Raw genomic sequence first — 20274 nt, 5'->3', positions numbered from 1 at the left:
ATCCATTTTCATGTAGTTGAAATGTGTGCATGTATGTAATGTCTACATAGAGATTACATATTAAATTAAATATTAAAATATTTTTAGTATACTATATTTATTTATTTGCAAGAGAGAGAGAATGAGAATGGACATGTTAGGGTCTCTAGCCACTGCAAACGAACTCTAGATGCATGTGCCACCTTGTGCATCGGTTTACATGGGTACTGGGGAATTGAACCTGGGTCCTTAGGCTTCACAGGGAAGCACCTTAACTGCTAAGCCATCTCTTCAGCCCTAAAAATATTTTTATTTATTTATTTGAAAGACAGAGAGGGGGAGAGTGAGTGTGAGTGAGTAGGGGCAAGCCGGGGCCTCCTGCCACTGCAGATGAATTCTAGATTCATGTGCCACCTTGTGCATCTGGTTTGATGTGGGTACTCAGCAATTGAACCTGGACTGTCAGGCTTTGCAAGCAAGTACCTTTAACCACTAAGCAATCTCTCCAGCACCCCACTGTATAGAATTTTTTAAATTCCACATTTTCAGTTTAAATTGTAAACCTTTCCTCTTGTCCTTAAATTTCTTTAGAAAATATTTCCCAGCTAGGTGTCGTGGCACATGCCTTTAATCCCAGCATGTGGGAGGCAGAGGTAGGAGGATCTCTGTGAGTTCGAGGTCAGCCTGAGACTACATAGTGAATTCTAGGTCAGTCTGGGCTAGAGCGAGACACTACCTTGAAAAACCAAAACAGAAAAAGAAAATATTTTCTATAGCTAGGTCCTAATTTCTATAATAGTGCCTGACAACACAGTAGGCAGATATTTTTGCATGAATTTATGAGTGTACTATTGCATTGTATAGCTGTCTACAATTATTTATTTAAGCAATGCCCTGTTATTGCTGCTGTCTTGGTTTTTATAGAGCAAGGTGACTTGGCTGCAGAGTTTCAGATTAGGTTTTGTGTATGTGCACGTATCTATGGGCATGTGAGTGCCATCATGGGGTTCAGAGGAAAACTTTGAGGTGTCTGTGCTCCACCTTCTTTGAGGCAGGGTCTCTTGTCACTACCAGTGAGTCAATCTGCGAGCTTTGGAGTCTCCTGGTCCCAGCCCCCCTTGTTGTTGGTGTACTGTTACCTGGATTTACATGGGTGCTAGGAAATTGACCGTGCACTGGCAGGTTTTGGAATAAACATCTGTAACCTGGAGCCATCTTCCCAGCCCACGATTAGGTCTTTTTCTTTTCTCTTTGCTTCACTTGGCTTGGCTTGGCTGGGCTTGGGGCTTGTCTTCTTTTCTGTTTGCTCATTTCTTTGAGGCAGGGTCTCATGTTTGCATAGCCTGAGCTGGAAGTCACTCAAAAAAAAAAAAAAATAATGCGAGCCTCCATGCCTGACGAACTAGGTTTTTAGTTTGACTTTTGATTAAGTAGAGTCAGACAAACATGATACCTCCAATCTGATGTGGTTGAATCAACTTGTTACAAATTGCCAAGTCTCTGGATGACTGAGAACTGTCCTTTTTAGTGTAGCCATAATTACTTAATAATTAATACTTTAATAATTAATTACTTTATTCACCAGCATTTATTGAGCACGTATTCTGTGTACATGCTGTTTCAGACACTGGGGATACAGAAATGAATAAAACAGGTAACAATCCATGCCTTCATATGTTTCCATTGCATTCCATCGTGGATTTTTTGTTTTTGAAGTAGAGTCTTGCTCTATAGCCCAGGCTGAGCTGGAATTCACTATGTAGTTGCAGGGTGGTCTCAATCTCTTGGCGATTATCCTACCTTTGTCTCCCAAGAGCTGGGATTAAAGGCATGCACCACCATGCTCAGCCATTGAGGAAATTTTTTAGAAAAATATATTTAATTTTTTTTTTAATTTATTTGAGAGAGAGAGATACAGAAGTTGGCAGGTAGAGAGAGAATGGGCGCGCCAGGGCCTCCAGCCCTGTAAACGAACTCCAGATGCATGTGCCCCTTGTGCATCTGGCTTATCGTGGGTTATGGGGAATTGAACTGAGGTCCTTTGGCTTTTCAGGCAAGCATGTTAACCGCTAAGCCATCTCTCCAGCCCCATTGTGGAATTTTTTTTTTTTTTTCAAGGTAGGGTCTCACTCTAGCCCATGCTGACCTTGAATTCACTATGGAGTCTCAGGGTGGCCTCGAACTCACAGCGATCCTCCTACCTCTGCCTCCTAGTGCTGGGATTAAAGGTGTGTGCCACCGCGCCCGGCTTTGTTGTGGAAATTTTTTTTTTTTTTTTTTTTTGGTCTTTCGAGGTAGGGTCTCACTCTGGTCCAGGCTGACCTGGAATTAACTCTGTAGTCTCAGGGTGGCCTCGAACTCATGGCGATCCTCCTACCTCTGCCTCCCAAGTGCTGGGATTAAAGGCGTGTGCCACCACGCCCGGCTCGTTGTGGAAATTTTTAAAAAATACATTTTAATACTTTATTTGTGTGTGTGTGTGTATGAGAGAGAGAGAGAGAGAGAGAGAGAGAGGGACAGACAGACAGACAGATATATATAGAGAATGGGTGTTCCAGGGCCTCAAATCAGTGCAAACAAACTCTAGATGCATGAGCCACCTTGTGCATCTGGCTTACGTGAGTACTAGGGAATGAAACCTGGGTCCTTAGACTTCTCAGGCAAGTGCTTTAACTGCTAATTCATCTCTCCAGCCCCTAAAAATATTTTTATTTATTTGAAACAGAAAGAGAAGGGGGAAGGAAGGGATGGAAGAGGCAGACAGAGAGAGAGAATGAGTATGGGTGCATCAGGGTCTTCTGATGCTGTAAACAAACTCCAGATGCATGTGCCACTTTACGCATCTGGCTATATGTGGGTACTGGGAAATTGAACCTGGGCTGGGAGGCTTTGCAAGAAGTACCTTTAAACCCCTAAACCATCTCCAAGACTCTGGATTTTTTTTTTTTTTTTTTAAGATTCTCTTGCCTTCTTAAATAGTAGCTCATGCTTCTCATTTCTTCTGCTTCTTACTGATCATAGTGATTATAATGTGTTGTTATACTTTCATCTAATAACAGATGAGCCTTCTCACTCAGATATAGTGGGATTTAACCTGTGAGTATTGTTTCTACTTCTAGAAAAGAGAGCATTACTATATTACCTGTCTGTTCCTGAAGTCTGGGTTCTTTTTTTTTTTTTTTTCTCCCTAAGTAGGGTCTCGCTCTATCTTAGGCTGACCTGAAATTCACTATGTAGTCTCAGGTGGCCTCAAACTCATGGTGATCCTCCTACCTCTGCCTCCTGAGTGCTGGGGTTAAAGGTGTGTGCCACCATGCCCGGCTGAAGTCTGGGTTCTTATAAAGATAATATATTTTTTGTGGGAGGATGGCATCAATTATAAAGCCAGTATGAGGTGGTTTTATGCTAAGTGGCCCTACAATGTGGCCTGTGGGCAGCTTCATCTTGTGTGGAAGAATGGCGGCTCTGGGCTGGAGAGATGGCTTAGCGGTTAAGTGCTTGCCTGTGAAGCTTAAGGACCCCAGTTCAAGGCTCGATTCCCCAGGACCCACGTTAGCCAGATGCACAAGGGGATGCACGCATCTGGAGTTCGTCTGCAGTGGCTAGAGGCCCTGGCGCGCCCACTCTCTCTCTCTCTCTCTGTGCCTGTTTCTCTCTGTCTGTCACTCTCAAATAAATAAATAAAAGTAAAAAAAAAAAAATTAAAAAAAAAAAGAATGGCGGCTCTTCTGTGTTGAGTGCTTGTTCAGAGGGTCAGTTTTGGAAGGGTGTAGCAAAAGAGCTGTTAGGATCCCATACTTAGGAAAATAACTAAAACACAATTCAAGGCAAACTTTTACTTTATCCAGAGACAGATGCTGGGGAGGTCAACCTTTGCATCTTACAAAAGAAAATTTTCAGTAGTTCTACAAAGAGACTGAGCTCTGTGGATGAATAATAGGTGTCATCTAAAATAAGTTCTGAAGTTTGGAATATACTTCATGTTCATGTTTAAGAATTTTTTTTTTTAAGGTAGGGTCTTGATGTAGCCCAGGCTCACCTGGAATTGATTATGTAGTCTTAGACTGGCCTTGAACTCATAGCGATCCTCCTACTTCTGCCTCCTCCCATGTGCTGGGATTAAAGGCGCCTCAATGCCTGTTAAGCATACATGCCACTGAACTGGTCTTGGTGTGTGATGGCTCCTTAAGGATAAATTCTTCAGTAATTTTTACTTTTTTTAGTTTTTTTTTGTTCATTTTTATTTATTTATTTGAGGGTGACAAAGACAGAAAGAGGCAGAGAGAGAGAGAGAGAGAGAGAGAGAGAGAGCGCACGCACATGTGTGTGCGCCAGGGCTTCCAGCCATTGCAGATGAACTCCAGACATGTGCATCCCCTTGTACATCTGGCTAACGTGGGTCCTGGAGAATTGAGCCTCGAACCAGGGTTGTTAGGCTTCACAGGCAAGCGCTTCACCGCTAAGCCATCTCTCCAGCTCTAGTTTTTTTTTTAATGTAAATTTTTTTAAAAGTATTTTTTTTTAAATTATTTATTTATTTATTTATTTGAGAGCGACAGACACAGAGAGAAAGACAGAGAGAGGGAGAGAGAGAGAGAATGGGCACGCCAGGGCTTCCAGCCTCTGCAAACGAACTCCAGACACGTGCGCCCCCTTGTGCATCTGGCTAACGTGGGACCTGGGGAACCGATCCTCGAACCAGGGTCCTTAGGCTTCACAGGCAAGCATTTTAACCACTAAGCCATCTCTCCAGCCCTAAAAGTATTTTTTTTAAATTTATTTATTTGAGAGCGACTGACACAGAGAGAAAGACAGATAGAGGGAGAGAGAGAGAATGGGTGCGCCAGGGCCTCCAGCCTCTGCAAGCGAACTCCTGACGCGTGCGCCCCCTTGTGCATCTGGCTAATGTGGGACCTGGGGAACCGAGCCTCGAACCGGGGTCCTTAGGCTTCACAGGCAAGTGTTTAACTGCTAAGCCATCTCTCCAGTCCCCCCTTTTTTTTTTAACTTTGTTTCTCGAGGTAGGGTTTCACTCTAGTCCAGACTGACCTGGAATTCACTATGTAGTCTCAGGGTGGCCTCGAACTCAAGGTGATCCTCCTACCTCTGCCTTCCAAGTGCTGGGATTAAAGGCGTGCGCCACCATGCCCGGCTTCTCCTTTTAGCTTTTAGGTAGGTATTGTTTTGGATTAGCTTAAAGCTATGACCAATTATTTAGGGTTCAATAATAATTATAATCAATACTTGTATTGTTTTTGAGGTCGGATCTTACTGTAGCCCAGGCTGACCTGAAACCCACTCTGCAGTCCCAGGCTAGCTTCAAATTCACAGCGGTCCTCCTACCTCTGCCTCTCTAGTGCTGGGGTTAAAGGTGTGCACCACCACACCTGGCTTGGAACTTTTTTTTTTTTTTTTTTTGGCTTGGTACTTCTTAAGATCTAGCTAGTGTGGTTTAGTTAGTGCTGTTTAGTTATCCTCTTGGGGTGGGGAGAGGCTTATAGGGCTTTTCTTGTTACTGCTGTTGTCTGTGTGCGTGAGGATAGAACCTGTGATCTTGAACATGCTAGAAAAGCAAAGTGAGCTTTATCCTTAGGATTGTAAGGACTTTATGAGTAGCTTCTCTGTGGTAGAGCCAGGATTCTGGGTCGGCTGTTCTCTGAGCATTATTTTTCACAGGTTTCTTTACTGGCTCATCAGATTTTCCTGGTTTTCACAACCATTTCTTTGTTTATTCAGTAGAGTTGAGTATGTGAGGTTATTTTCCAGAAGTAAAAACCAAGACTCAGATGAGTGACTTACTCTGAAACATCAAATCACATGTGAGCGCTTGAATTGGAGCCAGTATCCTCTGATTTGATGCCCCTAGCTATGCTGTTTCTTTTCCCCATTGAATTTCTGTTGTTTTGTTTTGTTTTGTTTTTTATTCCGAGGTAGGGTCTCACTCTGGCCCAGGCTGACCTGGAATTCACTATGTAGTCTCAGGGTGGCCTCGAACTCTTGGTGATCCTCCTACCTCTGCCGCCCGAGTGCTGGGATTAAAGCTGTGCGCCACCACGCCCGGCCCCATTGAATTTCTGAACTCTGATCAAGGCATTGAAACAGTCCTTGGAACCTTGAGCCTTGCTGCCAGTGACAGGGTTTTCGGCTGCTCTTAAGTATGCAGCATGGTACCGTTGCTTTCATAGTGGAGTGTAAAATGTGAAGCCAGAGTAACTTGAGTATTAATCAAGTGAAATTGTAGTGTGATTTTCTGTGCTGCATGAGATTTTGTGACAGTGACAGTGTCACTGTGAATTGCTTTCCTTATAAATAACCCTAATGTAAAAATTCCTTTGTGACATAATTTTTCACATTATACCACATTGTTATTTTTTGTCTTAGGTCATTGCTCGAATTGTGGATGGAAGCAGATTCAATGAGTTCAAGGCCTTATATGGAGACACATTAGTTACAGGTATGAAAATGAATAAAACTGAAAACATGAGCATTTTCTACTGCTTTGACAATAAGTCATCTTGATTCATGGCTTTGATGCAGTTGGCTGTTCTGTTATGTAGAGCCATACAAGGATGCAAGTTATTTTTCAAGAGGAGTTGTTTTATGAAGAAGGTTTGTAGCTGAATGTTTTCCTGGCTCCAAAGAATTTAAATAATGGCCCTTACCTGTGACCTAAGAAAAGATGCTTACAGTAACACGCAGAAAGCTTTTGAGTTTTTTTTTTTTCTAGGTAACATAATTATTTTGAAGATAGTAGCCATGTCTTTCTTTTTTTTTAGCTCTAGTTAAACTGGGATATTTTATGTGATGCTTAGCTTCCCAGAAGGAAGGATGTTGAGTGAGTTTAATCTTCCCGCACCCTCTTGGGCTGATTTCTTGAAAGACCAAGTTGAGAATGTGCAGACAGCTTGCCATGGCTGGAAATATGAAGCACATTCATCAAAGTTAATGCTTTGGTCTTCGGTGTTGTTTGTGAGCCTTTAAAGAAAAAAGATGTTTCACACAGATTCACGACTCCAAGTAATCTGTCATGGGTAAATGACAGAAAAAAAAATTGTGAATTTTACGATGCTCTAAAAAGCTTGAAAACATAGTATTCTGAAGATAACATAATGACATACCAGAGCAGGGAAAAGACAAGCTACAAAAGTCCAAATTGAAGATACACATTGAGACTTAAGAATAAGTCTCAGCATTTTTTCCTAGTTTGATTTACGAGCAAGAGAAAGGTTCACACCCGGAGTGGAATTTATGTTTTTGTATTTAGGTGTTTAAGTGATTAAGAGCTTTTTGTTTGATATATACACAGGATTTGTCACCAAACAGTGCAGGATGTAACCCTATTGTGTAGAGTTTAAAACAAGTCAGAGCTTCTCTGCTTTCTCTGAAGATGGATGGACTGTCCTTGTCATCTCCTTTTATATATTTACCCAGTACTTGCTAAAAGGCCTGTGGTTGCTCTTGTATCCCCGAATACCAGAGATATATCCAGTTTCCTCCTTCCTTTCTTGACTGCTGGAATTCATATAAGGGATCAGGGGACAGGAGAGACAAGCAGAAGAGGGATTCAGAGAGTGGGAGGCCTAAAGGGTATAGGGAAGACCAGATTTCAGAGGGGCCCATGTTTTTGGAGGTTCTTAAAGGTTTCCTTTGTCTCGGTACTTATAGTACGTAGGCCTGAGCAATTTCTTGGGCATGTTCTTTTGTTCAGAGCTCCAGTTTGGGTCAGTTGGTGGACCTCCATGGTGAGGCTGGCACAGTGGGAACATGTCCCCTACTTTGCCAGTTTGTGCCTGGGCTCTTCCTAGCAAGGCCAAGGGAGGATTGAGTATCTCAGTGACTTAAGAGGTCTTCAGATCAAGGGCACATTGCTAGATTCCTTTGGAAGCTTACTCCTCTCCAGATGTACTGTAAGGTCAGTGCATTTAGTACGTGTAGCATAAACCTTTGGCTAAGATTTTAGGCCTGGAAGACAGGAGGATTCTGCATGTCCATCAAATTAGTGTTCTATTAAATTAAGTAAACCAGACAACTGAAAATATAAGATCCGACCAGAGTGAAGAACAAAACCACACTCTTCTCTGTCATGTGATCTCTTCCATCTCACCATCACCACCCGAGCTTCTGTCTTTGGTGCTCTCGAACACCTCCTTTACATCTAGCAGTCTAGTAGGGCACTGGAGCCGAGGTGCCTGTGTCCAGGGGCAGGTCTTTGCTAGCAAGCTGCCTTTGGCAAGCACAGTGGTGGGTTCTTGGTCCGAGTATTTGACATCTGTTTCTAGTGAGAAGTAGGCTTCTTGCAAAACCCTCTGGGAAAGGTTTAATGCTCTTCTGGTTTGCAAAAAGATCCAACCTTCTCTGAAATCATCTAAAGTTCCTGCTTTGCAAAATGATTTCTTTCTCCTCTATGAGGTGTGTGTGTTGGGGTTGGGGGAGCAGGTGTTTGGTATGGTAATAGAAGTGGTGGTGACAGAGAAATAATACAGAAAATTAGAAGGAAAAGATGTAAATACAGAGAAAATGGAAGTCGAGTAACCCATTTAAGCTTAACTGATTTCACTCTTTTAAATTATCTACTTAGTTATGTATTAGAGAACAAATGAATGGGCACACAAGGACCTTTGGCTGGTGCAAACCAACTCCAGGTGCACGTGCTGCTCTGAGCATCTGGCTTTATGTGCATGGTGGGAAGTGCCTTTAGCTGCTGAGTCATCTCTTTAGCCGTGGATTTCACTCTTCATACTTGCCTAGCTGGTCTTGCCTTTTTTTTTTTTTCCTTCCATTTTTCAAGGTAGGATCTTGCTCTGGCCCAGTGATTTGGAATTTACTATGGAGTCTCACGGTGGTTTTGAACTCATGGTGATTCTCCTACCTTTGCCTCCCAAGTGCTGGGATTAAAGGCATGCATTGCCATGCTTAGCTATTTATTTATATTTATATTTATTTATTTGAGAGAGGGAAAGACATTGGGGGGGGAGGGAATGGGCGCACCAGGGCTTCTAGCCACTGCAAGCGAACTCCAGATGCATGTGCCCCCTTGTGCATCTGGCTTACGTGGGTCCCACGGAACTGAGCTGAGGTCCTTTGGCTTTGCAATCAAGCATCTTAACCTCTAAGCCATCTCTCCAGCCCTGGCCTATCTTTTTTTTTTTTTTTTTTTAAATTTTAAAGGCCTGTTGTTACTGCAGCATTTTCTTCTTCTTCTTCTTTTTTTTTTCTTTTTTTGGTTTTTCAAGGTAGGGCCTCACTGTAGCCCAGGCTGACCTGGAATTCACTCTGTAGTCTCAGGGTGACCTTGAACTCACAGCAGTCCTCCTACCCCTGCCTCCTGAGTGCTGGAATTAAAGGCGTGCGCCACCACGCCTGGCTTACCACAGCATTTTCAATCAAGCTAGACAGTGGCTCTGAGTGTTGATCTTCAAAGGGCTTATGCCTTTTTTTTTTTTATTTCAGAGTACCTAGTGTCTGACACATTTGCACATGCTTGTGCACACACGCACACATATGTTAAATGAATGACTGGATGGATGACACACTTAATCAGTCATTTAACCAAAAGATACAAACAGATATCTTGACATGGAACATGATTCTTTGAAGAAGCAAAAACAAACCAAACAAAAACTGGTACCTTTAGGAATGAAAAATTGTGACATAAGCTGTTTATTATCATCAACAAAATCTCTGCATTTTAAATTTGACCTATAAATTAAAAAATGAGTAAATATTATATGTTATAAACTAAAAGCCCTCTGGAAAGCATTAATCTTTTTTGAATTTTTTGAGGATTTGCTCGAATATTTGGATACCCAGTAGGTATCATTGGGAACAATGGAGTTTTGTTTTCTGAATCTGCAAAAAAGGTAAGTACTGTTAAAAATGCTGTAAGCTTTTCTGTTTTAACATATTTACTTTTAATTTAGCATGATTTTAATTATGTCTTAATGTAATTAAATTTGAAAGCCATGCAGTAAATTAAAATGAACTGCATAACAGCTTTTATTGTTGCTAACAAGATAGCTTAGCATATAGAATACTGTGTGTTTGCTTGTGCATGTATGTTTGTGTAGGACAGTTTCTGTAGTGGTGAACATGTATGTGGTGTATACTACCTACAGTTGTTTTAGGAACGTTTTAAAAAATATTTTATTTTTATTTATTTGTTTATTTGAGGGGGGGAGGGAGGGAGAGAATTGGTGCACCAGGGCCTTCAGCCACTGCAAACAAACCCCAGAGGCATGTGCCACCTTGTGTGTCTGGCTTACGTGGGTTCTGGGGAATCATTGCTTAGGGGACATGTGAGGTGTTCTGAGAAGGTAGGGAAGATTTCTCTAGAAAGCATTTTCATTTAGGACTTTTCTTGCTATAGAGATTCAGTATCTTTTAAAAATGTTTTAATTAATTTATTTACTTGAGAGAGAGAGAGAAAGAGGGAGTGAGGGGGACCGAGGGAGGGAGGGAGAATACGGACATAGTAGGGCCTCCAAACATTGCAAATGAACTCTGCTTAGGTAGGTCCTAGGGAATTGAACCTGGGTCCTTTGGCTTTGTAGGCAAACGCCTTAACTGCTAAGCCATCTCTCTAACACCAAGATTCAATATCTTATTCAGAGATGTGACCTCTTCCATCTTATCATTGTCGAACTTTATTTTACTTTTTGGGAGTGGGAAGATAGTAGGTCTTTATTACTGAGAGGATTCTCAAAGTCTTTAAGCTTGGTATTTGATGTCAAACATTTTCTCAGATTTACCTAATCTTGTGTAAATGTAACTTAAGCATTTTGATAAAGTACTGTCTTAAGGTTAGTCCTTGCTTTTGAATGAACAAAGCAGTGTCCATTATTGAGAGAAGTAAGGGGCGTTTAAACTCCTTCATTCTCTCATTGAGGAAGAATTTGTCTTTGATGAAGTGTTTTACCAATAAAATCAGTTTTTGCATTCTGCTATTCATTACTTTTTCCTCAACTCCATTATAAAATGAAACCATGGGCTGGAGAGATGGCTTAGCAGTTAAGCGCTTGCCTATGAACCCTAAGGACTCTGGTTTGAGGCTTGATTCCCCAGGGCCCATGTAAGCCAGATGCACAAGGGGGTGCACACATCTGGAATTAATTTGCAGTGGCTGGAGGCCCTGGCGTGCCCATTCTCTATCTGCCTCTGTCTCTCTCTTTCTCTGTTGCTCTCAAAGAAATAAATAAAAATAAAAAATTTTTAAAAATGAAAACAAGAAACTAAAAGAAAATAGCCATGTGTGGTGGCACATGCCTTTAATCCCAGCACTCAGGAGGCAGAGGTAGGAAGATCACTGTGAGTTCGAGGCCACCCTGAGACTTCATAGTGAATTACAGGTCATCCTGGGCTAAAGCAAAACCCTACCTTGAAAAAAAATAATTAGCTGGGCATGTGATGCACACCTGTAATCCCAGCGTTTAGGAGGCTGAGGCAGGAGCTATCAGGTTCAAGGCCAGCCTGGGCAACATGGAGATATTTTGTCTCAAAAAAAAAAAAAAAATTCAGGGCTGGAGAGATTGCTTAGCAGTTAAGGTACTTGCCCACAAAGCCAAAGGACCCAGGTTCATTTCCCCAGGTTCCATGTAAGCCAGATGTATGAGGTGGTGCATGTCTCTGCAGTTCATTTGCAGTGGCTGGATGCCCTGGTGCACCCATTCTTTCTCATCTGGCCCTCAAATAAATAATTAAATAAACAACAACAAATACCCATAATCATATTGCCTATAATACATTAATAACAAGTTATTGTTTCTTTAGTTTTTTTTAACCCCAAACTGATTTTGCTATATATAGAGTTTTTGCTTGTTTTGATTTAATAGTAGATGGCAGATGTTTCTCAAAATTCTTAAAAAATATATTGTATAATTTTTTTGTTACTATTATTTTTTTTGAAGTAGTGTTTCACTCTAGCCCAGGCTGACCTGAATTCACTATGTAGTCTCAGGGTGGTCTCGGAACTCACAGCAATCCTCCCACCTCCACCACCTAAATGCTGGGATTAAAGGAATGTGCCACCATACCCAGCCTCATTTTTTTTTTAATGCGAGAATGTGAGAGAGAGAATTGGCACGCCAAGGCCTCCAGCCACTGAAGCTGAACTCCAGGCATGTGCGCCCCTTTTGTGCATGTGCAGCCTTGTGCGCTTATGTCACCGCGTGTCTGGCTTACGTGGTACCTGGAGAGTTGAACAGGAGTCCTTCGGCTTCACAGGCAAGCGTCTTAACCACTAAGCCAACTTTCCAGCCCAATACACTAATCTTTAATAGAGGAAATACCAAGCTGGGGCCAGACAAACCACCTGGTTTTGTCTGTCAGCTTGGCACAAGTAAACCCAGGAGGAGTTATATTTGGCTCCAGTCTGACATTTCATTTATTGAAATAAGCTCTAAAGGTCTATGTGATTTTCTCATTCTTGTAAACATAGTCATTGAGGTTGAGCAATTCCTTTGCAGCGTTGTACCTGCCAAGGCCCTTCCGGTGGAGCTAAGGGGATTTGCATAGTAAAGCATAAAGGAAATGGTTAATAAGAGTTTCTTGGCTCATGTAATCTTTGGAAGCTAGGGACAGAATAGGTAGCTTTTTAGATAATAATTTCCTAACCTCAGTGCTAGAAGTTTTCTAGCACTCCCTCATCTAATAGCTGTATTTTTAATTAATTAATTAATTTATTAAATTTTTATTTATTTGAGAGCGACAGACAGAGAGAGAAAGAGGCAGGGAGAGAGAAAAAGAGAGTGGGTGCGCCAGGGCTTCCAGCCACTGCAAACGAATTCCAGATGTGTGTTCCCCCTTGTGCATCTGGCTAATGTGGGTCTGGGGGCATCAAGCCTCGAACCGGGGTCCTCAGGCTTCACAGGCAAGTGCTTAACTGCTAAGCCATCTCTCCAGCCCAAATAGTTGTATTTTTTAAAAAAGAATTTTATTTATTTATTTGACAGAGAAAGTGGGAGAGAGTGGCCTCCAGCCACTGCAAAGGAACTCTAGATGCGTATGTCCCCTTGTGCATCTGGCTAATGTGGATATTGGGGAATTGGACCTGGGTACTTTGGCTTTGCAGGCAAATGCCTTAACCGCTAAGCCATCCTTCCAGCCCTAATAGTTGTATTTTTTGAGTTGTGCTGATAAGAAAGCAGTGTATATTAGCATAGTCTTGAAGCGTAAGGAATCTTAAGTGTTCTCCTTGTAAATGTCATCCTTTGAAGCGCTCCAGAGTTCATAGTTATCTTCCCATGTGTGGGTAGAATGAGAATGTATGCTGTACGTACTCGTGTATGTTGATGCACAAGCCCTGTGTGCAGAGGTCAGAGGAGGATGTCAGGTGTTCTCTATTACTCCTCTGCATGTTTCCTAGAGACAGCGTCTCTCACCAAACCCAGAGCTGCCATTTTTGGTCAGACGGGCTGACCAGCAAGCTCCAGTTATTTTATGGTCTCTTCTCACAGGTCTCGGGTTACAGGGGTCTATGGCTGTGCCCAACTTATTACGTGGGCATTGAGTAATCAGATTCAGCAAATCAGGTCCTCATTCTTGCACAGCAAGCTCTCTTACTGCTGAGTCATCCCAGCCCCTCGTCTGCCTTTGGTAGAACGGGACTAGGAACGAGAGCAAAGCCCCTCTGTTCTCACTGGCCGCATTTTTTTTTTAAATAGTTTTTTTTTTAAATAATTTTTTTAATTTTATTTATTTATTTATTTGAGAGTGACAGACACAGAGAGAAAGACAGATAGAAGGAGAGAGAGAGAATGGGCGCGCCAGGGCTTCCAGCCTCTGCAAACGAACTCCAGACGCGTGCGCCCCCTTGTGCATCTGGCTAACGTGGGTCCTGGGGAATCAAGCCTCGAACTGGGGTCCTTAGGCTTCACAGGCAAGCGCTTAACCGCTAAGCCATCTCTCCAGCCCACTGGCCGCATTTTATCTGCTCCTCGAGACCCACTTGCTGTCCGGAATGCTGGGATTGACCCCATCCCTGACCCCGCAGGTAGAGCCTCGTGCCCAAGACTACACGGCCCTCGTGCAAAGTGAGTAACGTGCAGATGGGCCAGCGCTGCGCTGTGTCGGTACTGCCCATGGGAGGTCAGGTTAGGCCAGTAGGTGTGCACTGGGTCTGTGACCCAGATTTTGGCAGGAAGCTTGATGGATATGGAGTTTGTTCCTTTTTAAAACATGCTTTTTAAATGTCGTGTTTTTAGGGTGCTCACTTTGTCCAGTTGTGCTGCCAAAGAAATATTCCTCTGCTGTTCCTTCAGAACATCACTGGTGAGAAAATGGCTCCATCAGCACGTTGATGTTTATTCCAGAACTGCACTGCCCATTATGGCTTTTCTTGTATTTATTTATTTATTTTTCTCCTTCATAGCTCTGCTCTCTGTCATATCCCCTCCCTCTCTCCATTAGTCTCTCTTTTAGTTTTATTTTTATTGACAACTTCCATACTTACAGACAATAATCCATAATAATTCCCTCCCCTCCCCCACTTTCCCCTTCACAGATCCACCTTCCATCATATCCCCTCCCCCTCAATTAGCCTCTCTTTTATTTTGACATCATCAGCTTCTCCTTCTACTTTGAGGGTCTTATGTAGGTAGTGCCAGGCCTTGCGAGGTCAGGGCTGTCCAGGCCATTTTGTGTCTGGAGGACGTTATGGCTTTTCCTTCAGCACAGATAGTTCTATCCTGTCAGGTGCTATTCTAGTACTTTACTTCACGACTGTCGAATGTCTTTATTCTGTGTGAAGCTCGGGGTTATGGGTACTTAGATGAAATTTTTGTTTTATTTTTGTAGTGCTGGGGGTGGGTGGGGAAGAACCCAGGGCTTTGAGCATACTAGACAAGTGCTCTGTCAATGAGCCACACACCTAGCCCAAGTTTCATTTTATTTTATTTGCAAGCATAGAGAGGTGAGAGACAGAGAATGGGCATGCCAGGGCCTCCAGACACTGCAAACAAACTCCAGATACATGTGCTACCATGTGCATCTGGTTTATGCGGGTAGTGGGGAATTGAACCTAGGTCCTTGGGCTTTGCAGGCAGTTGCCTTAACTGCTAAGCCATCTCTCCAGACCCGCTAGATGACAAGAGATGCTGTAGGTGATGGCTTGAGGAGACCCTGTGTGGCAGCCAAGTGTACAAGTACACATGGGAAGGCTGTGAAGCTTACTTAGTCCTGGACCTTGTTTCTAGTAATGACTCAGCACCAGGAAGTGAATCACTGTGCTTAGATAAGACCTGCATTTTCTTTTTCTTTTTCTTTTTCTTTTTCTTTTTCTTTTTCTTTTTCTTTTTCTTTTTCTTTTTCTTTTTCCTTTTCTTTTTCTTTTTCTTTTTCTTTTCTTTCTTTTTTTTTTTTTTGTTGTTGTTTGGGTTGTGTTGGGGGTAGACTGTAGAGGCTGATTTTTGTTTTGCAGCATCGCATTTGAGGGACCTGTGAGACATGCATGTGGAGACACGCAGTAGACCACAGGACAATCTTGAGTGCAGAAGATGTGTCTTAGCTGGGGAGGAAAGTGTGGGTGTGTTGTGGGAAACTTTTCTCTGGAGAGACGTGGACACATGTCTTCACCCCAATAGGGCTCAGATGGTAGACGATTACACCAATACCGGTTCAGTGAACCAATGTGTCTCTTGCTGGGGGGTGGGGGGAGAGTCACTTACAGAACATACAGGAACGTGGGGTCCCCAAAGCAGCCACTCTGATGGAGAGTCCTGTGTCAAAATTACTCCTTGGATAGTCCTCCCTCAGCCTCTGGATGAGGGCTTTCTTTTCTTTTTTTTCTTTTTCGAGGTAGGGTTTCACTCTAGCCCAGGCTGACCTGGAATTCACTATGAGGTCTCAGGCTGGCCTCAAACTAACAGCAATCCTCCTACCTCTGCCTCTAGAGCACTGGGATTAAAGGCATGCGCCACCACGCCCGGCAAGATGAGGGCTTTCTTAAAGAGCATCGGGACCCCAGACCAGCTGTACCATGGAGAAGTCTCATTCCACCCTGAATGACAGCTTCCCTGTAGCTGCTTCAAAATGCTCCTTGTCCCTGTCCAGGAGTGTGAGACCCCAAAGCAGCACTTCAGAGAGGGGCTCACTGTATCAGGGTTACCCTGATGGATGTGCCTCCTTTAGCCTGGGGGTGAGGGCTTACATGAACATGAGACCCTAAAGCAGCACCACAGTGGGGCTATGCTGGGATTACCCCAGTTCATGTTCCTCCCTCGGCCTCAGGGTGACTTACAGAGCATGGAGATGCCAGAGACACCACCTCAACAGAGCTTACTGGAGCTCATTGTTCCTAGCTCTTTACCTCTCTATAAAATCTATTGCCCCCACCCTTCAGGTCTTGAGATATTGTATGTTATTGTATACAGCTGGTGCAGGGAGGGGCCCCTAAATCTCAGGTGGGGGTCTGATGACCCTCCCCACATCTCTGGTAAGTTGACCCAGCTGCTTTTTTTTTTTTTTTTTTTTTTAATGAGAGAAGGAGGGGATGGGAAGGGAGGGTTGACATGCCAGGGCCTCCTGTCACTGCAATTGAATTCCAGATGAATGCACCATCTTATGCTCATGTGCAATCTTGTGTGCTTGCATCACCTTGTGTGTCTAGCTTATGTGGGATCTGGAGAGTCGAGCATAGGTCCTTAGGCTTGGCAGGCAAGCGCCTTAACTGCTAAACCATCTCTCCAGCCTGACCCAGCTGCTTTTGATAAAGCTGGCAATAGTTGTTTACATTTCAATGTGGTGGAAATTTGCCACACAACAGGGTACCATCAGAATATGGGAACAGGTAAGAAAGAACATTCTGGGGAGATGGTGGCTCAAGGAAAGTCTGAGACATTCTGATTCCTTCCATAGCATTAGGAGTAAAGGGAGATAGGAGGCATGGTTGTACGGGGCTCTTTTTCTATGGTGGGAAGGAGGACTTGAGAAGTCAAATGAAATCGCTTCCTCCTCCTCTTAGGAGCTGGGGTTCTGAGGTTGGCGGGGTGGGGGGGGAAGCGTGAAGTTCTGATTCTTGGGTAGCTGGAGAGGTTAAGATGCACTCGCTGAGGCAGTGCTAAGAAGGGTGGCAGACTGTGCCCATGCTGTTCCCGTGGTGATTCCCGCAAGTGCAGGTCTTTGCTCAGGATTGTTGGGCTGAATTGTGCGATCTGATGCTGGAGATTGCGAACCAGGAAGAGTCAACCGGGCGAGCAGCTCTTCGTATATACAGGAAAGAAATGCCTTCCTGCAGACAGACCCATGAAGCCTGACGTGGGGTTCTAAATGGAGAGGGCTGGGCCTAGTCCTGGAAGGCACAGCATAGCTGCAGAGCAGCTTGCACAGAGCTGGGGCTTGAGGGAGAAGAAGGATCCTATAGTCAGTGGAAAAGCACTTTTTATGGAGTCTCAGGGTGGCCTCAAACTCACAGCGATCCTCCTAGCTCTGCCTCCCGAGTGCTGGGATTAAAGGCGTGCGCCACCACGCCCGGCCGGAAAAGCATTTTTAAACCTTGCTGTTGAGTCACTGGCAGGTACTCTTAGCATCCCCATGAAACATTAATCTTTATTTCATCAAAGTTTTAAAGCTGTGCTGCAGAAAGAACAGTCTCATTTTAAACCAGGTCAGTGGGTACAGAAACCCTCACAGTCTGGCTTGTACCTTTTCCTGGGCCGACCATGTCACAATCTTTCACCGTCAAGCCTCTATTAGAGACGCTTTCTTGAAGATATATCACTTCCTTCTGTTGTTTGAAGACCTCTGTGTGTATCCAAATGAACTGCTTAAAGGAAATTTTTATTTTACCTTTGAAATGGATGTGGAGTTCACATTAGTTCATACTAGGGTGAGAGGCTTTGTAGGAAAATTAGTTTAAGCTAGGATGTCCTGATGTTGCCTTGGTGAGATGACTTTTGAATATCAATCTCATCTCTGAGGCTGTACTTCTCATTTCTTTCCTAGGATTCATGGTTGGTAGAGACTATGAGGCGGAAGGGATTGCCAAGGATGGTGCCAAGATGGTGGCTGCAGTAGCCTGTGCCAAAGTACCCAAGATAACCATCATCATTGGAGGATCCTATGGGGCTGGAAACTACGGGATGTGTGGCAGAGCGTATAGGTGGGTGCTTGCCATGACTTTCTGTGGAAAAAAATGAGCATGTCTCAAATACAAGGGTAATTAGTGTGAAGCCTGGCGGTTGATAGCTCATGTCTGTACATGCAGTCCTCGTACTGAGAAGGTGGAAACAGGAGAATCAGGAGTTCAAGGTCAGTCTCGGCTACATAACAGCAAGTTTGAGGTCAGCCTGGGCTACACGAGGCCCTGTCTTACACAACAGAAAAGTAACCCCAGAAAAGAAAACCAAAGTAAGTGGTCAGTTTAATTTAGGTTTGGGATATAGAATGACATGTGCCATGCTTGATCAGTTACACCCTAATTTGTGTTATCTAGAGGCGTGATAGTGAGCATAATGCATAAAGTAATATTTAGAAAAAATTCTACGGTAGGAACAAGGAAGTATTTGAAATGGCTGATGCCAAAAATACCTCACATGAAGACCTGTGCAGTGAGGCTGCGAGGGGTACAGTTAGGGTGACTGGACCCCTGGAGGTAAAAAAGAAAGGAAATTGAAGATGATCTGACTTCTTATCTCTTGCCCAGTTCCCTAGACCTGTTTTTCCATGAACAACCAGGACCCCTCCTGTGAAGGAGGTCTTTCATAGGATTTAAATATTGTGGTTGGTCAAGTTCAGCCCCTGGAACTTGGTGGCAGGACTAACCTCCTCCTGAGATAGCCCCTGGCCCTAACCAGCCAGCTGCCCTCTGGTTCACCTGAGCCGGAAGACAGAGCCACAAGGTTATAAACACCTTTGCAAGGGGTGGGCAGGTTCTCTGACCACTTGGGAACTTCAGCTGTGGGTGAGTTTTTCCCTTGGCTGGGCCTGGCCTCGCTCGGGAGGGCCCCTAGCCCTTACTCTGCACATGGGTTCTTCATCCCCTGCAGCTCCCCACATGGCAGGAACTCCTTCAACATTCTTTTCTCTTTTTTTCTGCACTTTTTTTCAGGCCCTCCATGTAGGATCTCTAGCCATGTAGGTGCCTTTCCTTGGCTCTGTACTTCCATCAGTAATATAATAATTCAATAATTATCCTTCTCAGTCTTTTTTATTCAATTATTTGATTAAAATCAGAAACGAGCCAGGTGTGGTGACACATGCCTTTAATCCCAGCAGAGATAGGAGGATCGTCAGGAGTTTGAGGCCACCCTGAGACTCCATAGTGAATTCCAGGTCAGCCTGGGCTAGAGTGAGACCCTACCTTGAAAAAAACAAAAACAAAACAAAAAATCAGAAATGAATCTAGGGTTTGGGGCTCAAGGACTTTCCTGGGCCCCTAGCACCCTGTTACAAGGCTAATCCTTTGCTTTGAGATTAGTTTAGCCTTAAATGTTTATCCTATACTGGGGAAGAAGGCTGCACATCAAGAAAGTGAGTAACCAACTTTAGAGGGACAGCATATTAATAAACCCAAGAGCAACAAAGATATAGGAGTCTGTGGAGCTCCAAGTTGTTTGTTTGGAAGTGTTAATCGACTCGACAATCCCTTGGTAAAACAAAACATAACTGGACAAGACACATATAGCCAGTACTGGAAGTGGAAGCAAGCCACAGCTGCAGCTAATACCAGGACATCATGAACATGTTACGCTCAGAGTGAACCCACCCAGAGAACTTAAAACTCACTCATGCACAGGCCTCACCTCAGGCTTTTGTTTTTTTTTTAAAGCTCTCAAGTGATTATAATGTTCAGCTCAAAATAAGAACCAATAATTTAAAGACACACATGATATCTGAAAAATCCGGGGGGGGGGGGCTCACGGTGTGGTGTGTGTGTTGGTTGTTTTGAGTTGGGGTTTCTCTGTGTAGCCCACACTAATCTCAGACTTGCTTGTCTTCTTCCCAGTCTCTGTCACATACCCAGTGGTGCTTAATTAACTTGACCATTCTTTTCTTTACTCCCAGCCCAAGATTTCTCTACATGTGGCCAAATGCCCGTATCTCAGTGATGGGAGGAGAGCAGGCAGCCACTGTGTTAGCTACAGTAGCAAGAGACCAGAAAACACGGGAGGGGAAACCGGTAAGTGACATTTCTTACCAGTTGGGTTTGGCTGCCCTCAGCAAACCCCCTGGGGCCCAGGGTCCCTGTATCTATGGAGAGTGTTTAAGAGATGCTGGCCCTCAAGCTGCCCCAGCAGGTTAGGCTTGCATACATTGTGTGTCTGTCTGTCTTTCTTTCTTTCTTTCTTTTTTTTTTTTTGGTTT

At 43.7% G+C, this 20274-nt stretch overlaps 1 protein-coding gene across 1 annotated transcript in view; it reads left to right on the top strand.

Moving 5' to 3' along the window:
- Positions 1 to 20274, top strand: part of Mccc2 (methylcrotonyl-CoA carboxylase subunit 2) — a 91103-nt gene that overhangs the window by 57233 nt on the left and 13596 nt on the right. Inside the window, exons 11-15 of the mRNA XM_045134363.1 lie at positions 6361 to 6433; positions 9763 to 9839; positions 14178 to 14244; positions 17914 to 18070; positions 19975 to 20089. Of these exons, the coding sequence (XP_044990298.1) occupies positions 6361 to 6433; positions 9763 to 9839; positions 14178 to 14244; positions 17914 to 18070; positions 19975 to 20089 (489 nt within the window). The remainder of the gene's footprint in view (positions 1 to 6360; positions 6434 to 9762; positions 9840 to 14177; positions 14245 to 17913; positions 18071 to 19974; positions 20090 to 20274) is intronic.

This window comes from Jaculus jaculus, chromosome 14 (assembly GCF_020740685.1).
Source record: "Jaculus jaculus isolate mJacJac1 chromosome 14, mJacJac1.mat.Y.cur, whole genome shotgun sequence".
NCBI classification, from domain to species: domain Eukaryota; kingdom Metazoa; phylum Chordata; class Mammalia; order Rodentia; family Dipodidae; genus Jaculus; species Jaculus jaculus.
This window is presented reverse-complemented; position numbering and strand designations above follow the sequence as displayed.